Genomic DNA, 19,424 nt, shown 5'->3' on the forward strand with positions numbered 1-19,424 from the left:
ATAATATCAGTGTAACTTGAACATGCTATCAAGGGCATGGCATGTGCTCGAAAATGTGCAATGCATAACGTATGTGCACCAAAGCACAATGCAAACTGTGCAGGAAGCACAATGTGCCTTTGCAGCAGTGACATGTGTGCAACCTTGGACTTGAATGCAAACACGCCGCATGGGACAAGAGACATCTAACTGCTTCTGTACTCAGACAAGAGTTAGATGCAATCAGGACTCCCTTTGGGAAGGTTTTTTTCTGTTCGTAGTTTATACCACCTTTTTCTCCCCCTATGCATATGTGTGTGTGTGTGTGTGTATATATATATGTGTGTGTGTGTGTGTGTGAACAGGCATGTATTACCATTAAGATGAAAGCCTGTCGTTTAGCATCCAAGGTGTCACTCTCGTCAGCCGTTTCTGGGCGCTCACTTTCCGCATTTTCAGCGTTGCCATGGAGACATGTGCGTCCATGCGCCGGCTGCCTCTGACATCACTTGGCGCAGGCAGGAGGCACCTTGCAGAAGTGCAGTAACCTGGCTGCGCTGCCCAGGTTGGCAACAGGATCGGAAATATCAATTGCACCAAGAATATGCTGCGGTTTTTATGCAGATGCTGGGCATCTGTCAGGAGGGATTGGATTGTGCCTTCCTGCCTGGCTGATGCAGGCTGGACTGGATGACCTTTGGGTGCCCCTTCCAAGTCTAGGATTCTGTGATTTTGCGAAGTGTGGCCATTCTCAGGATATTAAAAGCAGATCTGAGTCAAAACAATGTGATTCTAGGCTGCACTAAAATAAGTCTAGTGTCTAGACGAGGCATGGGCAAACTTGGGCCCTCTGGGTGCTTTGGACTTCAACTCCCACAATTCCTAACAGTCTCAGGCCCCTTCCTTTTCCCCCTCAGCCGCTTAAGCGGCTGAGGGGGGAAAGGAAAGGGCCTGAGGCTGTTAGGAATTGTGGGAGTTGAAGTCCAAAGCACCCAGAGGGCCCAAGTTTGCCCATGCCTGCTTTAAAGGGAGGGAAGTAATATAGGATATAGATAAGTGACACCTATATTGTAAACAGTCCACGTAAACGGCTTCAAGACCACCAGATGCACATGAGCCAACAGTGTGATGCAGTTAAAAGAGCAAATGCGATTCTAGGCCGCACTAAGAAGAAAATAGTGTCAAGTTCGAGGGAAGTTTGAGGCCACCTCTATTCTGCTTTGGCCAGACCTACACCTGGAATAACCCCGTCTTCGATTCCAAGGAAAGCAATTCAAAAAGGAGATGGACAAGATGGAAGGCATCCAGAGAAGTGGGTTGCTGTGAGTTTTCTGGGCTGTCTAGCTATGTTCCAGCAGCATTCTCTCCTGACATTTCTCCCACATCTATGGCAGGCATCCTCAGAGGTTGTGAGGTCTGTTGGAAGCTAGGCAAATGGGGTCTATATATCTGTGGAATGATATATCAATCCCATGTGAAATGAAATAAGGAACAACCATAAGAAAACAGGGGAAATCCAGATAGGAAACAATTGGGGGCAGCTATTTATTTATTTAATTAGAGCGTTTGTATCCCGTCCTTTTCAACTCAGGATGACTTACAATTGGCAGTCATTAGATGCCAACAAAGAAACAGTTAGAACACAACAATTCACATAAACAAGTCAACAGCAATAAAAATACATTAAAAAAGCAATAAAATACATTAAATATATTTGCCCTTAAAATATTAACACAACCAAGCCTGACTCCGCAAATCCAAATCATAGTCCAGAGTTCCAGTTCAAGGTCTCGTAACTGACAATTCTCAAGCATCATTACAACAAAGGATTCCCCCAGGCAGGAAGCAGCCAGGCTTTGAAGCTGCAAGGCCATAAAATGCTAATCAAGGTGGCCAATGGCAACATTTACCCTTGCCTCGAGGATACAAGAGTTGTTTCTCTCACTCTGAACATTCCACAGATATGTAAACCTCTCTTGCTTAGTTTCCAACAGACCCCTCAATCTCAGAGGATGCCTGCCATAGCTGTGGGTGAAACACCAGGAGAGAATGCTTTTGGAACATGGCTATTCAGCCTGGAAAGCTCACAGCAACCTAGTGATTCCAGTCATGAAAGTCATGGATGTGTTGTCGGAACACCACATCCAGAGAAGGCTCATCAAAAGGATTAAACAGCTGGAAACCATGAACCTCTGTAAAAAGCAGTTTAAGGACCTGGATGTGTTTAGCTTGGTGAAAAGAAGGTTGATAGATGGACTGTCACCTTGTTGTGGTGAGGGGGCTTGCGTGTTCCGATGAACCTGTAGGCACAACAACTGGAGAAAAAATCCAAAATAATGGTTTTTGGTAAGAAAGCTAAGGCTTCCAACTGGCACCTTGACGGGCACAAAGTGGAGCAAGTGAGGACATTTAAATACTTAGGTCTTCATTTTGCGGCATCAGGGGCATGGACCCAACATCTAAAACTAAGTATTGCAAAAGCTGATAATGCTGCACAGGCAATTCATAAATTATGCAACCACAATTACCCGGGCTCTCTGCGCCCCTTTCTGAAGGTTCTTAAGGCAAAAGTGTTCCCCATCGCTTTGTATGGAGCTGAAATATGGGGTGAGCAAGACACTTTATTGGTAGAGAGATTCCAACTGCGCCACCTGAAAATTGGCTTAGGTGTGGAGAGATCATCCCTGTCAGCTGCAGTGAGAGCAGAGACTGGAGTACCCCCAATCTCCACCACAATTCTGAAGAGGCAGATCAATTGGTGGTACAAAATAAGACAAATGCAACCACACAGACTCCCAGCCCTATGCCTTCTAGAACAAGAAAACCACAAAGAGTGGTCATCTTGGCTTAGCAGATTTGGCCACACAGTTAGTAGGTTAGGTTTTTTAACAAATTTTGGGGCAAAGGTATGCTCAATTGTATACCAAAGAGCTCTCGACATTGCTACACAAAATGATCTAATGAACATAGCACAAGCTAGAGCCACTCCATACCTGGCCAAATTTAAATGTAATGTGGGCATAGAACATTACCTCTCTTTTATACTTCCACTTTATATTAGAATTTTTTTTACCCGGGCTAGATTTGAGCGGCTCGACATTAAGTCCAAGTTGGGACGACATCAGAATATTCCCTACACGAGGAGAACCTGTGGGTGTCGTGAGGTAGATGCAGAAGGGGAGGACTCAGAACATTTTTTCTTAAAATGTCCCTACTACAACAGGATCCGGTCTTACTACCAAGAGCCTCTGCTGGAGAATCATACTTATTCAGAGAATAAGGAGAAATTGCACATCCTCCTTCAGGGCTCAGATAAAAACTCTATTTTAAAATTGACCCTTTTTATCCAAAAAGCGCTGGCCATCCGTGAGAAGATGGAAGCAGAGAGAGGCGACCTTGCTGCCATCAACAAAACTCAAACTTAAAAACTTAATATGGACACGCCACTAGTTTTACCTACCCATGCCCCCCACTCTAACCCTATTTTAAGGAATTAAACAATTTTAATCTTTTAACCTTTTTATCTCGTAGTTGCTCAATTATTTAGGAGTGGGTTGACAGGCCAGTAGGCCATGATGCCTTGTATTCATATATGGTTTTACTGTATGTGTATGTTTTGTATGTTTTGATATGGTCAAAATTGACTAATCAATAAAGAATTGTATTGTATTGTAAAAAAAAAACAAAAAAAACCTGGAGTTGTGCACTCCCAGGAGTGGCCACGGGGGAGGTTCCAGACCAAGCACAGTCCGAAGACCCAAAGACCTCAACGGCGGAGCAGGCGGAGGATAACATGGTACATGTTACAACGGCTGTGAAGGCGGAAGAAGGCTGCAACAGATTGAGAAGCCACGGTCATTGTGTTAAACTACATCACCAGTGGAACCTCACTCTGTGAAGACTGTGTGTTGATCAAAGAGCATTCTGAACTCCAGCAACGATTGAATTGAACCAAACTTGGCACACAAAACTACCATGGCCAACAGAAAACACTGGAAGGGCTTGGTGGGCATTGACCTTGAGTTTGGAGTTGTAGTTCACCTACATCCAGAGAGCACATTTGGGCATATTGAGTATTCATGTCAAGTTTGGATCTGGACCAAACTTGACATGAATACTCAATATGCCAAATGTGAACACTGGTGGAGTTTGGGGAAGATAGACCTTGACATTTGGGAGTTGTATTTGATGAGATTTATAATTCACCTACACTCAAAGAGCATTCTGAACCCCACCAACAATCGAATTGGACCAAACTTCCCACACAGAACCCCCATGACCAACAGAAAATACTGTGTTTTCTGATGGTCTTTGGCGACCCCTCTGACACTCCCTGGCCACCCCCCACAGGGGTACCAACCCCCAGGTTGAGAACCACTCCTCTAAAGACTGGGACACAATGGAATCATGGATTCAAATTTCAGGAAAGGTTTTCTCTACCTAAACCTTAGGAAGAACTTGTTAATGTAAAAGAAGGAAAGTCTTTCCAAGCAGAGGATGGATGGCCATCTGTCAGGAGGGCTTAGGTTGTGTCTTCCTGCTTGGCAAAAGGGACTGGATGATCCTTGGAGGCTCTTCCAACTGTAGGATTCTTCATTTTATATTTTTGCCCTTGTGCCCGTTCTCAAGATGGGAAAAGCAAATCTGGGTTGAACTCTCGGCTTAACCATGTCCCATTAGAAGTCGGACAAATGAGCTCCGGCTCCATGAGAACGAGACAGGGTTGTTATTGCAGAGCTTTCAGAGGCAGGCATTTTCTCTGCACCTTCCCTGGAGACTATCACAACTTGTTGACACTGCACTCCCTTGTCTGGGCTGGCGATTTTGTGGGTGGCTGCACTCCCTCCTCTGACTCAATAGAAACAAAGCTCCGAGTCCGAACTAGTGAGACCCCGAAGGAAAGCCTTGTTTGGTTTGAAAGTGTTGTTCCTGTTTAATTGTGAGGTCCTTACTTTAAAAGTAGTTGTGATCCTCCTGAAACTTTTTGTGGCTGCTTGGTTGATCCAAAAATGGTTAAAAATGGTTTCGGATGTAGAGGCGCTGGTGGTTCAATTCTAAAGTCACTTCCGAATTGTTTTTTTAAAACTTCAAAACTTTCCAAAACTTCCGAATCACTTCGTTAATGGCAGTAGGAAAAAAACAGCACTGGGGAAACTTCAGGGGATTCTCCCTCCCTCATTTTTAGGCCAATCCTGATGAAACTTGCTACAGTGGTAGAACTTATGGACTATTGTCAGCTCACCAAACTTCATATTTTTTGACTTATCCATGGATTTTTGGTGAATTTTCAATTTTTTTATTAAAACATTTTTAAATAATAAAGAAAATCTGTTCCTGATTTGAAAGTGTAATTTCCTGTTTCATCAGGTGGTCTTCACTTTGAACATAATTGTTCCACTCCAGAAACTTTGTATATGTGGCATAAATTGTGTTAAATTGGCGGAGAACAGAAATCCTAGTACAGACCCCATCAAGAGACATCTAGACTGACCCCCTTCTTCTGGGCAGAAAGTCACCATCCAAACTCTCTTGACATCCATTTGATTTCTTTACTGAGTTGGAGAGGACCCCCAAGACACATCCATCCATTTATTCATTCCTATTTGCAGATGCAATCCATCATTTTATTTTATCATTACTTACTGACGTAAAGCAGCTTGGGTGTGATCCTGGACTCATCGCTGAGCCTGGAACCCCAGGTCTCAGCGGGGGCCGGGAGAGCTTTTGCACAATTAAAACTTGTGCACCAGTTGCGCCCGTACCTTGGGAAGTCTGATCTGGCCACAGTGGTCCATGCTCTTGTTACATCCCATATAGACTACTGCAACGCACTCTACGTGGGGTTGCCCTTGAAGACTGTTCGGAAACTTCAACTGGTCCAGCGAGCGGCAGCCAAATTGCTTACCGGAGCGACATACAGGGAGCACACCACCCCCCTGCTGTGTCAGCTCCACTGGCTGCCGGTTCAATTCTGAGCACAATTCAAGGTGCTGGTTTTGACCTACAAAACCCTTTACGGTTCCGGTCCAGTGTATCTGTCCGAATGTATCTCCCTCTACGTCCCACCCCAGGAATTGAGATCATCTGGGGAGGCCCTGCTCTCGGCCCCACCGCTATCACAAGTGAGGCTGGTGGGGACAAGGAGCAGGGCCTTCTCAGTGGTGGCCCCCCACCTGTGGAACTCACTCCTGGGGGAAATTAGGGCATCAACATCCCTCCTCTCCTTCAGGAGGAAGATAAAGACGTGGTTGTGGGACCAGGCCTTTGGGCAATCTGACATTTAGACATGACAACCAGATAGATAGGACTGGCAATTGTGGAATTGGAATTTGAACTATGAGATTGTGAAACGCTGACCGTCAATGAGGTTTGTATTGGTTTTATTGTTCTTATTGGTTTTATGGTTGTTTTTGCCTATAATAATTATTGTTTCTGTTAATTGTGTTATTGCCAGAATTGCTGTTTTTATTAATTGATGTTACTGTCTTTTGTTGTTATGTGATGCGGGCATCGAATTGTGCCTTGCTTTTGTAAGCCACCCTGAGTCCCCTCCGGGGTGAGAAGGGCGGGGTAGAAGCAACCAAAATAATAAATAAAGTGTTGGCTGGCTACCCCAGTGCCTTGTTCATGGCAATCAGGCCAAAGTGAAATGGTTGGTTTTTAAGCAGTTTATGTTCTCTTGGCTTTGCAAAAGTTGCTTATTGCTTTGCTGCCTTCTTTAGATACCTTTGCAGATTCAATCAGTTTATTTTATATTTAGACAAAGACTGCTACAGACAGCTATATGGGTCCTTCAGCCATTTTGGCTAATGAGCAGCAAGGCAGTGTGGGAAATGTAGTTTAACAGCAGGGCTTTTTGCAATCTCTACCATTCAGGGCCTGGCCTACATAAACTACAACAATGGCTGTGCTTAGCCACACCCACCTCATCCCTCCCTTGCATCACTGGGGGAGGGAAAGTATGAGATTATAAAACTTTTTAGGCTTTACCCAAGTTGCTTAATGGTTCTGAAAATTAAAATAACCTTGGGAGACATCCGAGCATTATGGAATATTTCCATTAAAAAAGTTAGTGGTTCAAATTTGGATTTACCCCCCCCCCCCCACCACCACCACCCCCACCTTTTCTGCATGGTTCAAAATGGCTTCAAAAGTCAAAATTCGGAAGTTCTTTACGACTTTCAGGTTCTTGCGAACGAACCTATCCACCTCTACTATCTCAACCAATTCAACATAGGATTCCGTGGCGGTAAAAGTGAGGTCAACCTACACTAATTCTATAGTGTAGATGCAAACTAAAGGCAACTAGTAAACGAGCCAAAGAAACAGACAGTGTATAAAACCTAAATAAGTTTGTCATTGGCTTCCTAGGTAGACATGGTTTTCTCCTTCTGTAACATCCTTTGGTGTTCGCCTCTGGTGAGAAAGATCTGGTGCTTGAACCCGGGGCACGAGGCGCCAAAAATGAAACCCAGAATGCTATTTGACTCAGCAAACAGGAAAGACAATCCCATCTGGATGTATTATTAATAGCACTCCTCATAATACACTCGAAACAGGACATAAGAGGTCAAAATACTCCGCAGAGAAGAATCCAAAAAGTTTCTGGCAACTCTTTCAAAGCCCTTCAGGGGTCCAACGGCCCTTGCAACTGTGGACCCAGAGTTCAACATTTGGTGGACTAAATTATTTTGAAAGCGCTCCAAAAGGATTGAGGTTAAAGGGAGTGTGAAAGAGTGTTGTGTGATACCTCTTGAACTGCCATGGTGATGTGCTATAGAATCGTGGGAGCTGTAGTTCTGCAAGGTCTGGGGCCTTTCCCACCCAAAACGGCAAACTATTACACTCAGGATTCCACAGAAGTGAGGCATTACATTTCAAGTGAAGCCAAACTGCATCAATCTAGACATGGGTAAACTTGGCCTCTCCAGGTGTTTTGGACTCCAACTCCCACTATTCCTAACAGCCTCAGGCCCTTTTCTTGTCCCCCTCAGCCGCTTAAGCGGCTGAGGGGGACAAGGAAAGGGCCTGAGGCTGTTAGGAATGGTGGGAGTTGGAGTCCAAAACACCTGGAGGGCCCAAGTTTGCCTATGCCTGGTGTAGATGCACTCTGTGACTGCTTCCTGCTACTGCAAGCAAAGTACTCAGGGGTCCATTTGCTGGATAATATCTCCCCTCTGCCACCCATTCTTCCAACAGGGATGTCTTCAGGACCACGGAGAAGTCAAAGGCATTCTGGATTTAAGCCTGTATTCATCTAAATGCTGGGTATTACTATTTGGGAGGAAAAGCAGATTCATCATCTTAAGTCATTCGTTTAAAGTTTAGTCTGAAACCCGGGTTTTGTCTACACCAGGGGTCCCCAAACTAAGATCCGTATCCAACCCTATAAGGTTGTTTACCCGACCATTGCTCTAAACCAGGCATGGGCAAACTTCGCTTACGTGGCTGAGGAAAGAAAGGGGCCTGAGGCTGTTAGGAATTGTGGGAGTTGGAGTCCAAAGCACCCAGAGGGCCAAAGTTTGCCCATGACTGCTCTAAACTGGAGACTACCTTTCTTTCCTACTTTTCTCATTCCCTCTTTTTTCCATACTTTCTTTTCTTTCTTGCTTTTTCTAGTGCCAGTGCAGCCACCTTCTTCTGGCTCCTTAAATCTTCTTTCCTTTCCCTTCTACTCTCTATTTCCTCCAAACTGAAGGCATCCTTTCCACGCCCCTCTTGCTTCTTAATTCTCTTTTCTTTTCCTCTCTTCTATCTCTCTCCAAAATGGAGGGAAGCCTTTCCACCCCATTCTTTCTCCCTCAAAAATAGAGGGAGAAAGAAAGAAAGAGCAAGAAAGAAAAGAAGGTAGGAAAAAGAAAGAGAAGAAATGGAGGAAGAAAAGGAAGTAGGAAAAAAGAAGGAAGAGAAGAAAAGGAGGAAGAAAAGTTGGTAGGAAAAAGAGGGAATGAAGTGAAGAAGGAGAGGAAGAAAAGTAGATGGAAAGAGAGAGGGAAGGAAGAGAAGAAAGGGAGGAAGAAAAGTAGATCGGAAAGAGCAAGGGAAGGAAAAGAAGAAAGGGAGGAAGGAAGAAAAGTAGATCGGAAAGAGAGAGGGAAGGAAGAGAAGAAAGGGAGGAAGAAAAGAAAGTAGCAAAAAGAAAGGGAAGAAAGAAAGGGAGGAAGAAAAGTAGGTAAGAAAAAGAAAGAAGGGAAGAAAGGGAGGAAGAAAAGTTGCTTGGAAAGAGAAAGGGAAGGAAGAGAAGAAAGGGAGGAAGAGAAGGAGGTAGGAAAAAAAGAGGGAAAGAATCCAGAAAGCATGAAATAGCAGTTTGAGTTTGAATGGTGGCTTTAACTGAGTCACACTCTCTCAGCCTCAGCAGGAAACAAAGGTCAATCCCCTTTGAATCAATCTCAAAAAGAAAACTCTGTGAGACCCTAGGGTCGCTCTGAGTCTGAAATGGCTTCAAGGCACACAACAACAACAACAACAACAACCTATATTCTGGCCCCTCAACAGTCAAAGTGACATGAGCTTGCCCTCTGCTTTAAAAGTATGAGGGCCCCTTATCTACACAGTAGGATTAATAGAGTTTGACGCAACCAAAGAGGTTGAGCCCCAAAATCCTTCAATGCATTCTGCAGGAGATATGAAGTTGAAGCAACCTGAAAGACCATGCACAAAATCCTCCAAAAAAAGTAGGAAGGATCCTAAGCACCTTGCCAAACTATAAAGCCCAGGCTTCCATAGGACAAAGCCATGACCCTCAAAAAGCCTGGGATGGCCAGAGAATGCAGCTGGGAAGGCAACTGGACTGCAACTTTGGATGGATATGGCTGATGTTTTAACTTGGTGAACTGTTTTTAATTTATATTTATATTGATTTGTATGTATGGATTTTATTTTATTATGTATTTATTGTTTTGGCATCGAATTGTTGCCTGTTGGTAGCCACGTTGAGCCTCTCTTCGGAGATTGAGATAGGACGGGGTACAAATGTTCCAAATAAATAAATAAACATTGGGACATGTTCTTATGCTCAGAGGCACCCTTGTTTTCACCTGTGAAACACTGGGCAAAGTGGGTTTTCTGGGCTCAAGTCTCCGGACGTGGATTAAATATAGTGTTGGAGATAGCATTTACATCATTAATAAGGACAAAGGAGTATCTGGTTTAGTTTTACGGCGCTCAGCGAGAGCGTTTCCAAACCAGCAGCCCCCATTTTTCCAATTAATATGCTTCCATATTTAGCAGAAAGAAATTAAGGTAACCTAGAAACTCCAGAGAAGGAGCAGATGAGATTCAAGAGCCACGTTGTATGAGAATGGCTGTTTCCCACCATCCAGAACATTGCCTTCTCTCTCGGGGCATCTGTTCCCCCGCCCGGCGGATCAGACATTTAAAAAGAAAACGCTTCTGTGTCCTTCACCCAAAGCCAAAAAAGCCTCCCACTCTGCCGCACGCACCGGAAGCCGGCTCAAGGCAAAGCAAATATGATCTGTTGAAGGAAAAAGGAGCACATTCTTCAACAAAGGCACGACTGGGAGAATTGGTGTAAAGACAAAGGGCCCGATCCACCAGGGAGTCCTTCTGAAGGGGCCCTGCAAGGAAAAGAGCTAAGGATCTGCGCCCATGATACGAATCAGAGCACTTGTGATGTCACAAGGTCATCTCCCCCAAAGAGGGCAAACTATAACTCCCAAGATTCCACAGCACTGAGCCATGACCATGAAAGTGGTATCAAATTGCACTGATTACACAGTGTAGATGCACCCTGAGAAAGGGAGAGGTAGACATGAGCGACCGTAGTTGTAAAGCAGGGAACCAAGACCAGCTGCAATCCCAAATTACCCCCTTTCTGATCCAAAATCAATTACTTTTGCAATCCCAAATCACTCCTTTACAATCTATTATTATTATTATTATTATTATTATTATTATTATTATTATGACACAAAAGCACAGTATGTCACAGCAAATGAGATATAAATGTTGGATTTCGTATCACAAAATCACAAGTCGAACACTTCCCAAGCATCTAGGACTGTGTGATGTATTTTTGAATGATGCGTGCAGATCCAAGTAAGGTGGCCTTTATGATTAATAAATTATTATTATTATTATTATTATTATTATTATTATTATTATTTGAAACACAACAGACAAGGTCACTCCGCTGGCTGTTGTATTGAATCACAAGTTGGACACTTCCCAAGTGTCTAGGACTGTGTGATGTATCAGTGAATAATGCGTGCAGATCCAAGTAAGGTGGCCTTTTGGCAGATGGTAATTTTGTCAGCACCAATTGTGTTTAAGTGCAGGCCAAGGTCTTTAGGCACTGCACCCAGTGTGCCGATCACCACTGGGACCACCTTTACTGGCTTGTGTTGTTGTTGTTATTATTATTAGATATACAACAAGATTGGTACATAATAAACAAGATCACTCTGCTGGCTTTTGTACTGGATAACATGTCAGACACTTCCCAAGTGTCTAGGACTATGTGAAGTATCGGCAAATAATCCATGCAGATTTGAGTCGGGTGGCTTTTTGCAGCTGACAGATGGTGATTTTGTTATCAAGTGCAGGCCAAGGTCTTTAGGCACTGCACCCAGTGTGCCGATCACCACTGGGACCATCTCAACTGGCGTGTGCCAGAGTTGTTATTGTTATAGTTGCTGTTGTTGTTATGTTTATTTATACGCCGCTTTATCTCTCCCAAAGAAGATTCAAAGCAGCTTACAATTAAAAGTATGACCACATAATTTAAAATATACACGTATGCATACACTGAAACAGAATTAAACATAACCATATTAAAATTTCCAGTCAAAATCCATTCAAACATATTCAGAGCAAAAAATCACAGCAAATCACTCCTTTGTCATCTCAGGTCATTCATTTGTTTTGCAATCCCAGATCACTCCTTTTTGCAATCTCGGGCATTCCTTTGCAATCCCAAATCACTCCTTTTTGCAATCCCAAATCACTTCCTTTTACAATATCAAATCACTCCTCTGCAATCTTAAATCACTTCTTTTTGCAGTCTCAGGTCATTCCTTTGTGGTCTAAAATCACTCCTTTTTGGAATCTCAGATCATTCATTTGGAATCCCAAATCACTCCTTTTTGGAATCTCAGGTCATTCCTTTGCTATCCAAAATCATTCTTTTTTGCAATTCCAAATCAGTTTCTTTAGCAATCTATAATCACTCCTGTTTGCAATCACACATCAATCCTTTGCTATTCAAAATCATCCCTTTTTGCAATCCCAAATCGCTCTTTTTTTTTGCAATCATAGGTCATTCCTTTGCAATCTCAAACCACTCTTTTTTGCAACCCAAAGTCACCCCTTTGCCCTCCAGCTGCCAAGAGACACACCTCCTACCTTTCCAGGTGCAAACAATGCTAGGAATGACTCAGGCATTGCTGACAGGTGCCCCTGAGTGCTCCCAATGGCCCTCTCAAGTCCCCCTGAAATGGCTTGCTGTTTAAAATTTCATGACCCAGACTTGCATGCTTTAATTTTTAAAACCTACACTGGCATGTCTGGCAAATCGCCTCAACAGGCGCACAAGCGATTCCAGGAAAACGAGCTAACATGCACGGTGGAGCATGGCATGCATTTCAAGCCGTCCAGATGCTTTAACCTTCAGCTTGAGTCTCCTTGATCCAAAATGCCTGGGACCAGAAGCGCGTTGGGTTTGGGGTCTTGGAATCCCTGTATTTGCATTGCTAAAGAGGCTGAGGGGGAAAAGGGGCCTGAGGCCAGGAGTTGTGGGAGTTGAAGTCCAAAACACCTGGAGGGCCCAAGTCTGCCTGTGTCTTGTCTAGACTATAGAATGGAGGCAGTTTGGCACCACTTGAACAGCCGTGGTTCAAGGCTATGGAGTCCTGGGAATTATAGTTTGTACTAGTTGACAGAGAAAGGCTTTGTATGACTACAATTCCCAGGATTCTATAGTCTTGGGCCACAGCCATTCAAGTGTCACTAAACTGCATTAATTCCACAGTGTAGTTGCACCCTGGGAGAAGGAGAGGGAGGTATGGGCATCTGCAGTTTTAAGTCAGGGAACCAAGATGAGCTGCAATCCCAAATTAACACTATGTAAGCCCAGGTCATGCCTTTGCAATCCCAAATCACTCCTTTGCAATCCAAAGTCATTCCTTTTTGCATCTCCAAATCATTCCTTTGCAATCCCAAAACATATCCATTCTACCGTGTAGATGCACCCACTCTCTCCAGTTTGAATTTTGGAGGAGTTCAGATCTTGAGATGCCAGACATGAGAAGCGTGACCAGCTTCAGTTTCCAAATGGAGAAGCTTTTTTTTTTTTTTTTTTTTTGGAATTTGCCAAACGGAAAGGAAGTCTTCCCCTCATCCAGTTTGGGGTTGAAAGGACAGCCCATTGGACCGAACAAAGGTCTATTTGAAGCCAGAGACAGCAAGAGAGGGCTTACTTGTTCCAATGGGATGACAAGGAAGGCTCCCCCTCCGGCGCTTTCCGTCACGATAGCAAGGAATTTGGTGTTGACGGCGCAGAAGTGGTTGTCATGGACGTTCTTGGTGATGGGGATCCCATCGAAGCAGTGCTCCCGGTTGGCCACTTTGCCGTAAACGTTCCGGAACTTGGAGCTGCGATACTGCGGCCGCCATGACATCTGCAAGGCAAATCGAGAGATCGAGATCCTATTTACAATCGACCTTTTGTTGGTGATATCAGGATGGTATACAAAAGGAAACAGAGTGAAGCCGGAATGGAGAACTATAACAATATCCAAACAGAAAAGGATTACAAGAACCAAAACATGAAACAGAATACTAATATTAATAATTATTGATAATAATAAGATAAATAAGGTAAACAAAGTGTCAGATTTTAAAATACAATTGATGACCCATCTCTTCCGGCAGGCCAAACCAGTCAACTTTCAATCATGAGTTTTGATTTGCATTCTGTTACCACTATAGCTCAATTCTGCAGCTGTGCTTGGTATAAGTTTTCTCATACACACACATACTGGTGTGTATGTGTGTGTTTATCTATGTAATTTAGTAATTTATTGACTTGTTATGTTCATTTATTTTTGAATTTCTTGTATCCCACCTTGAGCCATCAGGAGAGGCAAGCAATAAATAAAATGCATCATCATCATCATCATCGTCATCATCATCATCATCATCATCATTTCCTTATATAGATCCCTGCCTACAGCAATTAATTTGGCCACAATCCTTACCAGATTCTCCTCTTAAAGGCATCTGAACTAAGCCAGCCTCCTGAATTTGTCTCAACACAAGACCCCAGGGATAATGGGAGTCCACCTCCCTTTCCCTTTCCATAATTGCCATAAACCTGCTGTTCCTGACCATAGCTGGGAAAGGCAAGTTTTACTGCATCAGGAGGATGAGATAGGTGCATCCCTTTGGACAGAGGGCTGTTTGCAAGAACAACCAAAGGGGCAGCAAAATGAATCCCTTTTAAGAGAGGAAAGTGGAACAAGAGGAGCAAGAAGGAGAGGACGAGAAGGAAGAAGAGAAAGAGGATAATGAGAAGGAATATGAGGCAAAGGAAGAAAGAAGAAGAAGGAGGAGAGAAGAAGATGTAGAGGAAGAGGAGGGGAAAAGGAGAGAAGAAAAAGAAGACAAGATGAAGAAGAGGAGGAAGAGAAAGAGGAGGAATAAGAAGAAGAGGAAAAGGAAGAAGAGAAAAAGAGGAGGAAGGAGAGGAAGGAGATAAGAAGATGTAGAGAAGGAGGAGGATGGAAAGAAGAGGAAGTAGAAGAGGAAAAGAGGAGGAGGAGGAGGAAGAAGAGGAGGAAGATGTAGAAGAGGTGGTAGAGGAAGAAGAGGATGTAGAGGAGGAAGTGGAGGAAGAAAAAGGGGAGGAGGAAGAAGAGAAAGAAGGGAAGGAAGAAGAAGAGGAGGAAGAAGAAGAGGTAGAAGTAGAGAAAGTAGAGGAAGAAAAGGAGGAAGATGAGGATTATGACTCTGCCCTGGGGCCATATGTTTCAGGCTAGCTGCTTTCTTCACCAGAATGGTGCTTCTGGAGTCCTCCCTCAAAAGGAAGAAAGTCCGTTCTTTCCAAGGAGAACTCCTTGGGGTCATGTGAGCCTCTCAAGACAAGACATGTGAGCTCTCTCACCAAGGGCTTTTCCAGAAGTCTTTGGGGAGAGACTCGTGACTCCTTGGTGCCTTTGTGGAGAAAGGAATCGAGAGAAAGGAAGTGAGCTTTCAGTCTTGCTCATCACTCAATGCCTCCCATGTGCAAGAAAAAAGGGCAGGGACTCCATTGGACAGGAGGCCCTTGAAGGTCAACTAATGCAGGAGTGAATCCAGTCGAGCACCACTTAAACTACCATGGCTCAATGCGATGGGAGTTGTAGTTTGGCGTGGCCTTCAGCCTTCTCTACACTCAAAGAATGCTGGTGTTTCACCAAGCCACAACTCCTAGTTTGGGTTCCATAGCATTGTGGGAGTTGAAGTCCAAAACACCTGGGGGAGGGTCGAAGCTGTCCCATGCCTGGCATAAACACATGTAAAGGACCCTTTGGTTTCACCCAAAATGACATTCTGGGGAAATGGGAAACAATCATGCCATCAACTCCAGGGGAAAAAGCAGCAACCAGCCACAAACTGGGAATGAATGGCCAATTCATCTGCTTTGCATCTTCGCTTTTCTCCAGACATGCAAGAAATGCAGCGATGGATTTTTGCATTATCACTTCAAATGGGGCAAAGGAGGGGGCGACCTGTCTTCTCCTCCTCTCCATTTCTGCTTCTCATATAAAACATCCCTAGCATTGTTTGCTCTTAAGTCTATATGATGCTGAGATTTCAGTTTTTGAAATCCGCTTGCGAATAAATCATTTCTAAGGAGAGCTAAAGCGCATGTAAAGGGCCCTTCCATCCCTTGTCAGGCGGCTCCAATTATCATAGGATTTGCTGAGTCCTGCCTCTTCCAGGAAAGAATTATAATATCAAAAGCCATTTTCCTCTTTGAGCCTCACTTGCTTTGCATATGAAGGAGCTGGGATTTTTTTGTTATTGTTCCTCAGCTTCTTTTTGTCCGGATGGATCGGATGGATCGTTCTCAAAAGTTTGGACATTTGGACGAAAGGGATGGCAACGATGGGTGCATCTACACAGCAGAGTTAATGCGGTTTGACACCACTTTAGATGTCTTTGGAATCCTGGGAGCTGTCGTTTGCCTTCTTTCCCCTATTTTGTAGGACACACCGCAGGCATTTCCTCTCTTCGATCTTTGCTCTTGCTTTATGTCTTTGCTGGGATGAAAAAGTGCCCCTGAGTCCACCTTTGAAGGAACCACTCAGGCCTTTAATGTTCATCAAAGAATGTTCCAAACTTCCCAACAATTAAAAATCCTATTGACGAGGAAATGCTGGCAAAGCGTCCATTGTTGCAGACAGGATCCTTCTCTCTCGCAGATGGCCAGCAGGAAGGCGACACAATGGAGAGGGCATTGCACATTCCACATTGATTCTTAAAGCTTTTCAAAACAAAAAGCATTTCCTTTCAGGGCTTTGTCTCCAGACTATTAGTACTGCCTGTTTTTTTCTCCTAAGATGAGCCACATTTCCTCCTGTCCTGCTTTGTAAAATGGAAGGGCTGCTGTGGCCAATTTCCCTCTGCAAAACAGTCTATTTGCTGTCCTTCTGTGCAGCCCTCTATACTTTATATCATAGGACTTCCTTTTCTCCACTGCTTTTCTCCCACCTCTCAGCCTCCATTGGTTTTATTTAATATTCATTAAAGGGATTTCGCGATCACTTTTCTGCCTACCAGGGCTCTCAAGAAGAAGTATCTCTTTCCCTTCCTTCTGTCTTTCCTTCTTTCGTTCCCGACTTCCTTCATTCTCTCTCACACTCCCTTCCTTCCTTCCTTCCTTCCTTCCTTCCTTCCTTCCTTCCTTCCTTCCTTCTCTCGCTCCTTCCTTTCTTCCTTCTCTCTTTCTTTCTTTCTTTCTTTCTTTCTTTCTTTCTTTCTTTCTTTCTTTCCTCTCTTGCTCCTTTCTTCCTGCTTTCCTTCCTTCTCTCTCCCTCCTTTCTTCTATCTGTCCCTTCCTTCCTTCATTTCTTTTTTCTATCTGTCCCTTCCTTCCTTCCTCTCCTTCCTTCTATGTTCACTCCTTTCTTCCTGCTTCCTTCCCTCTTTTCTGTCCTTCTTTCCCTCCTTCCATTCTTCTGTCCCTCCTTCTTTCCCTCTCTCCCTCTTTCTTTCTTTTTCTCTTTCTTCTCTTGCTCCTTCCTTCCTTCCTTCCTTCCTTCCTTCTTTCCTTATATCCGTCCCTTCCTTCCTTCCTTCCTTCCTCTCCTTCCTTCTATGCTCATTCCTTCTTCCTTCCCTCTTTTCTGTCCTTCCTTCCCTCCTTCCATTCTTCTGTCCCTCCCTCCCTCCCTCTCTCTTTCTTTCGTCTCTCACTCCTTTTTTCCTGCTTTCCTTCCTTCCCTCCTTTCTTTCTTCTTTCCATCCCTTTCTTCCTCTCCTTCCTTCTATGCTCATTCCTTCCTTCTTCCTTCTTCCTTCCCTCTTTTCTGTCCTTCCTTCCCTCCTTCCATGCTTCCCTCCCTCCCTCCCTTTCTTTCTTTCTTTCTTTCTTTCTTTCTTTCTTCTCTCACTCCTTTCTTCCTGCTTTCCTTCCTTCCTTCTCTCTCCCTCCTTTCTTTCTTCTATCCGTCCCTTCCTTCCTTCTATGCTCCTTCCCTCCCTCCCTCCTTGTTTCTCCTTGATGATTTTGTGTGTTTGATGTGAACTTGGCTTGGATGTTTAGGTTGACATACTGATAGTAATAATGATAAAAATAAAGAAAAAATCAAAAACATACTCAAATTTTCCCCTCCTTAAGCAAAGGCAACTACCAACCTATTACATGCCTTGTGCTTACTTCATTGAGGTGATGAATAAAAACGTGAAATTACAAGAATTTGTACTTTAGTCAAACTGGTTAAATTGTTTCTATTAATATTACTCATGGTTATGTATTAATTTTAAATATGTTCATCTATATTCAGCAGAACCTGAAATGCAACTTACTTTGGTTGACTTCAACATAGCACCCAACTTGGTGACTATCAAACCAAGCCAACACAGGGCTATTTGCTATGACGTTTTAAATTAGAAATGGAGGGCTGTTCTCGGTTTGTGACGACCATTTCCAACATGCACATGATTTGCATTTTGGAAGCTTAAGAGTTTGAAATAGAGCCAACAAGAACAGGAAGACAATCACTTGTGACAAAGTCATCAATGACAAACTGGGAAATTGTGCTAAAAAGGGGGGGGGGGGGTGGATACTGGATTTTAATCTATCATGCTACGTAGAACCCCTGGCCGAAATGAAAAGAAAACCATCTGCATTGGGAAATTTTGCCAAGCCATTAAGTCAAAGAACCAATGGATCTAGGTTGCACCCCAGGAGCTCTCCATGGTGCTGAATCTACTGAGCAGATGGGCTTCAGGATTTTGGACAGTTCCCAAAGCTCCAAAACAAAGACCTGGCACAGATTCCCTTGCCCAACTGACATGGAAGGAGCTGGAGGTGTTTCCGGGAAATGGTTCCAGACCTTCAACAGTGTTCCAAATAAAACCTGGACAAACAGTAACACAACAAACCATTGGGAGGGATGGGTCTTACTGGAAGGAGCTCACCTTTCAGGCACCAAGGACAGGGAGCATGGAGGCACCGCACAGAAAAAGCTTTCAGGCACAGAGTGTTGCCGGGTCAGAGGAGAACGGCTGCCGCCGGCTCACCGCAGAGGGTCCATTACCCGCCCAAGAAGCACTTAAAAGGATCTATACGGCTTCAATTATGCATCCTGCCAGACAAAGTGCCTTTCCAGCAGACTGCAGCCGGGACTTCCTCCCAGGTCAATAAAATAAAATCCAGTTCAATTCCCAAGGCGATGGAGAACGAAGAATGCGGCAGGCAGCCTCTATGAAACAAGGGAGGCAGGGAGGCAAGGCGGGACTGGGTTCAGGGAGTTTTGAAGGCCACAAATGGCCAGAAATGGAGAGCCACCTCCAGACTGCCCCAGGTCATGGGTCATTCTCCTTGTCATGCCAAGGTCAGCGTTGACCGTAGATGACATTTAGAATATCGATTGCTCCCAAAGCCAATGAGGATAGAGCTGTGCATGCGTTTGTACAGGCAATTACTGGATCTTGCAAAAATCCAATGCCTGTGGTGTTCACAAAAGTGCGAAGATCTACACATAAAAGAGAGAGAGAAAGGATAGATGATAGATGATAGATAGATAGGATAAGATAGATTAGATAGGATGGATGGATGGAAAGATTAGATAGATAGATAGATAGATAGATAGATAGATAGATAGATAGGCAGGATAGATTAGATTAGATAAAATTAGATAGATGGAGGGATGGACAGGTAGATAGATTAGATATATTAAATGGATGGATGGATGGATAAGAGATAAGATGAATGG

At 43.9% G+C, this 19,424-nt stretch overlaps 1 protein-coding gene across 2 annotated transcripts in view; it reads right to left on the reverse strand.

The window, feature by feature from the left end:
• Window positions 1–19,424, reverse strand: part of CORO2B (coronin 2B) — a 67,462-nt gene that overhangs the window by 23,719 nt on the left and 24,319 nt on the right. Inside the window, exons 1-2 of one of the 2 annotated variants that reach the window (XM_060755388.2) lie at window positions 18,628–18,969; window positions 13,419–13,619 (exon numbers count right to left, since the gene is read on the reverse strand). In XM_060755388.2, the coding sequence (XP_060611371.2) occupies window positions 13,419–13,619 (201 nt within the window). In that variant the 5' untranslated portion in view covers window positions 18,628–18,969. Of the gene's footprint in view, window positions 1–13,418; window positions 13,620–18,627; window positions 18,970–19,424 lie in introns of those variants that run through there. The other variant, XM_060755387.2, reaches the window with a different exon arrangement.

This window comes from Anolis sagrei, chromosome 9 (assembly GCF_037176765.1).
Source record: "Anolis sagrei isolate rAnoSag1 chromosome 9, rAnoSag1.mat, whole genome shotgun sequence".
Taxonomy (NCBI): Eukaryota; Metazoa; Chordata; class Lepidosauria; order Squamata; family Dactyloidae; genus Anolis; species Anolis sagrei.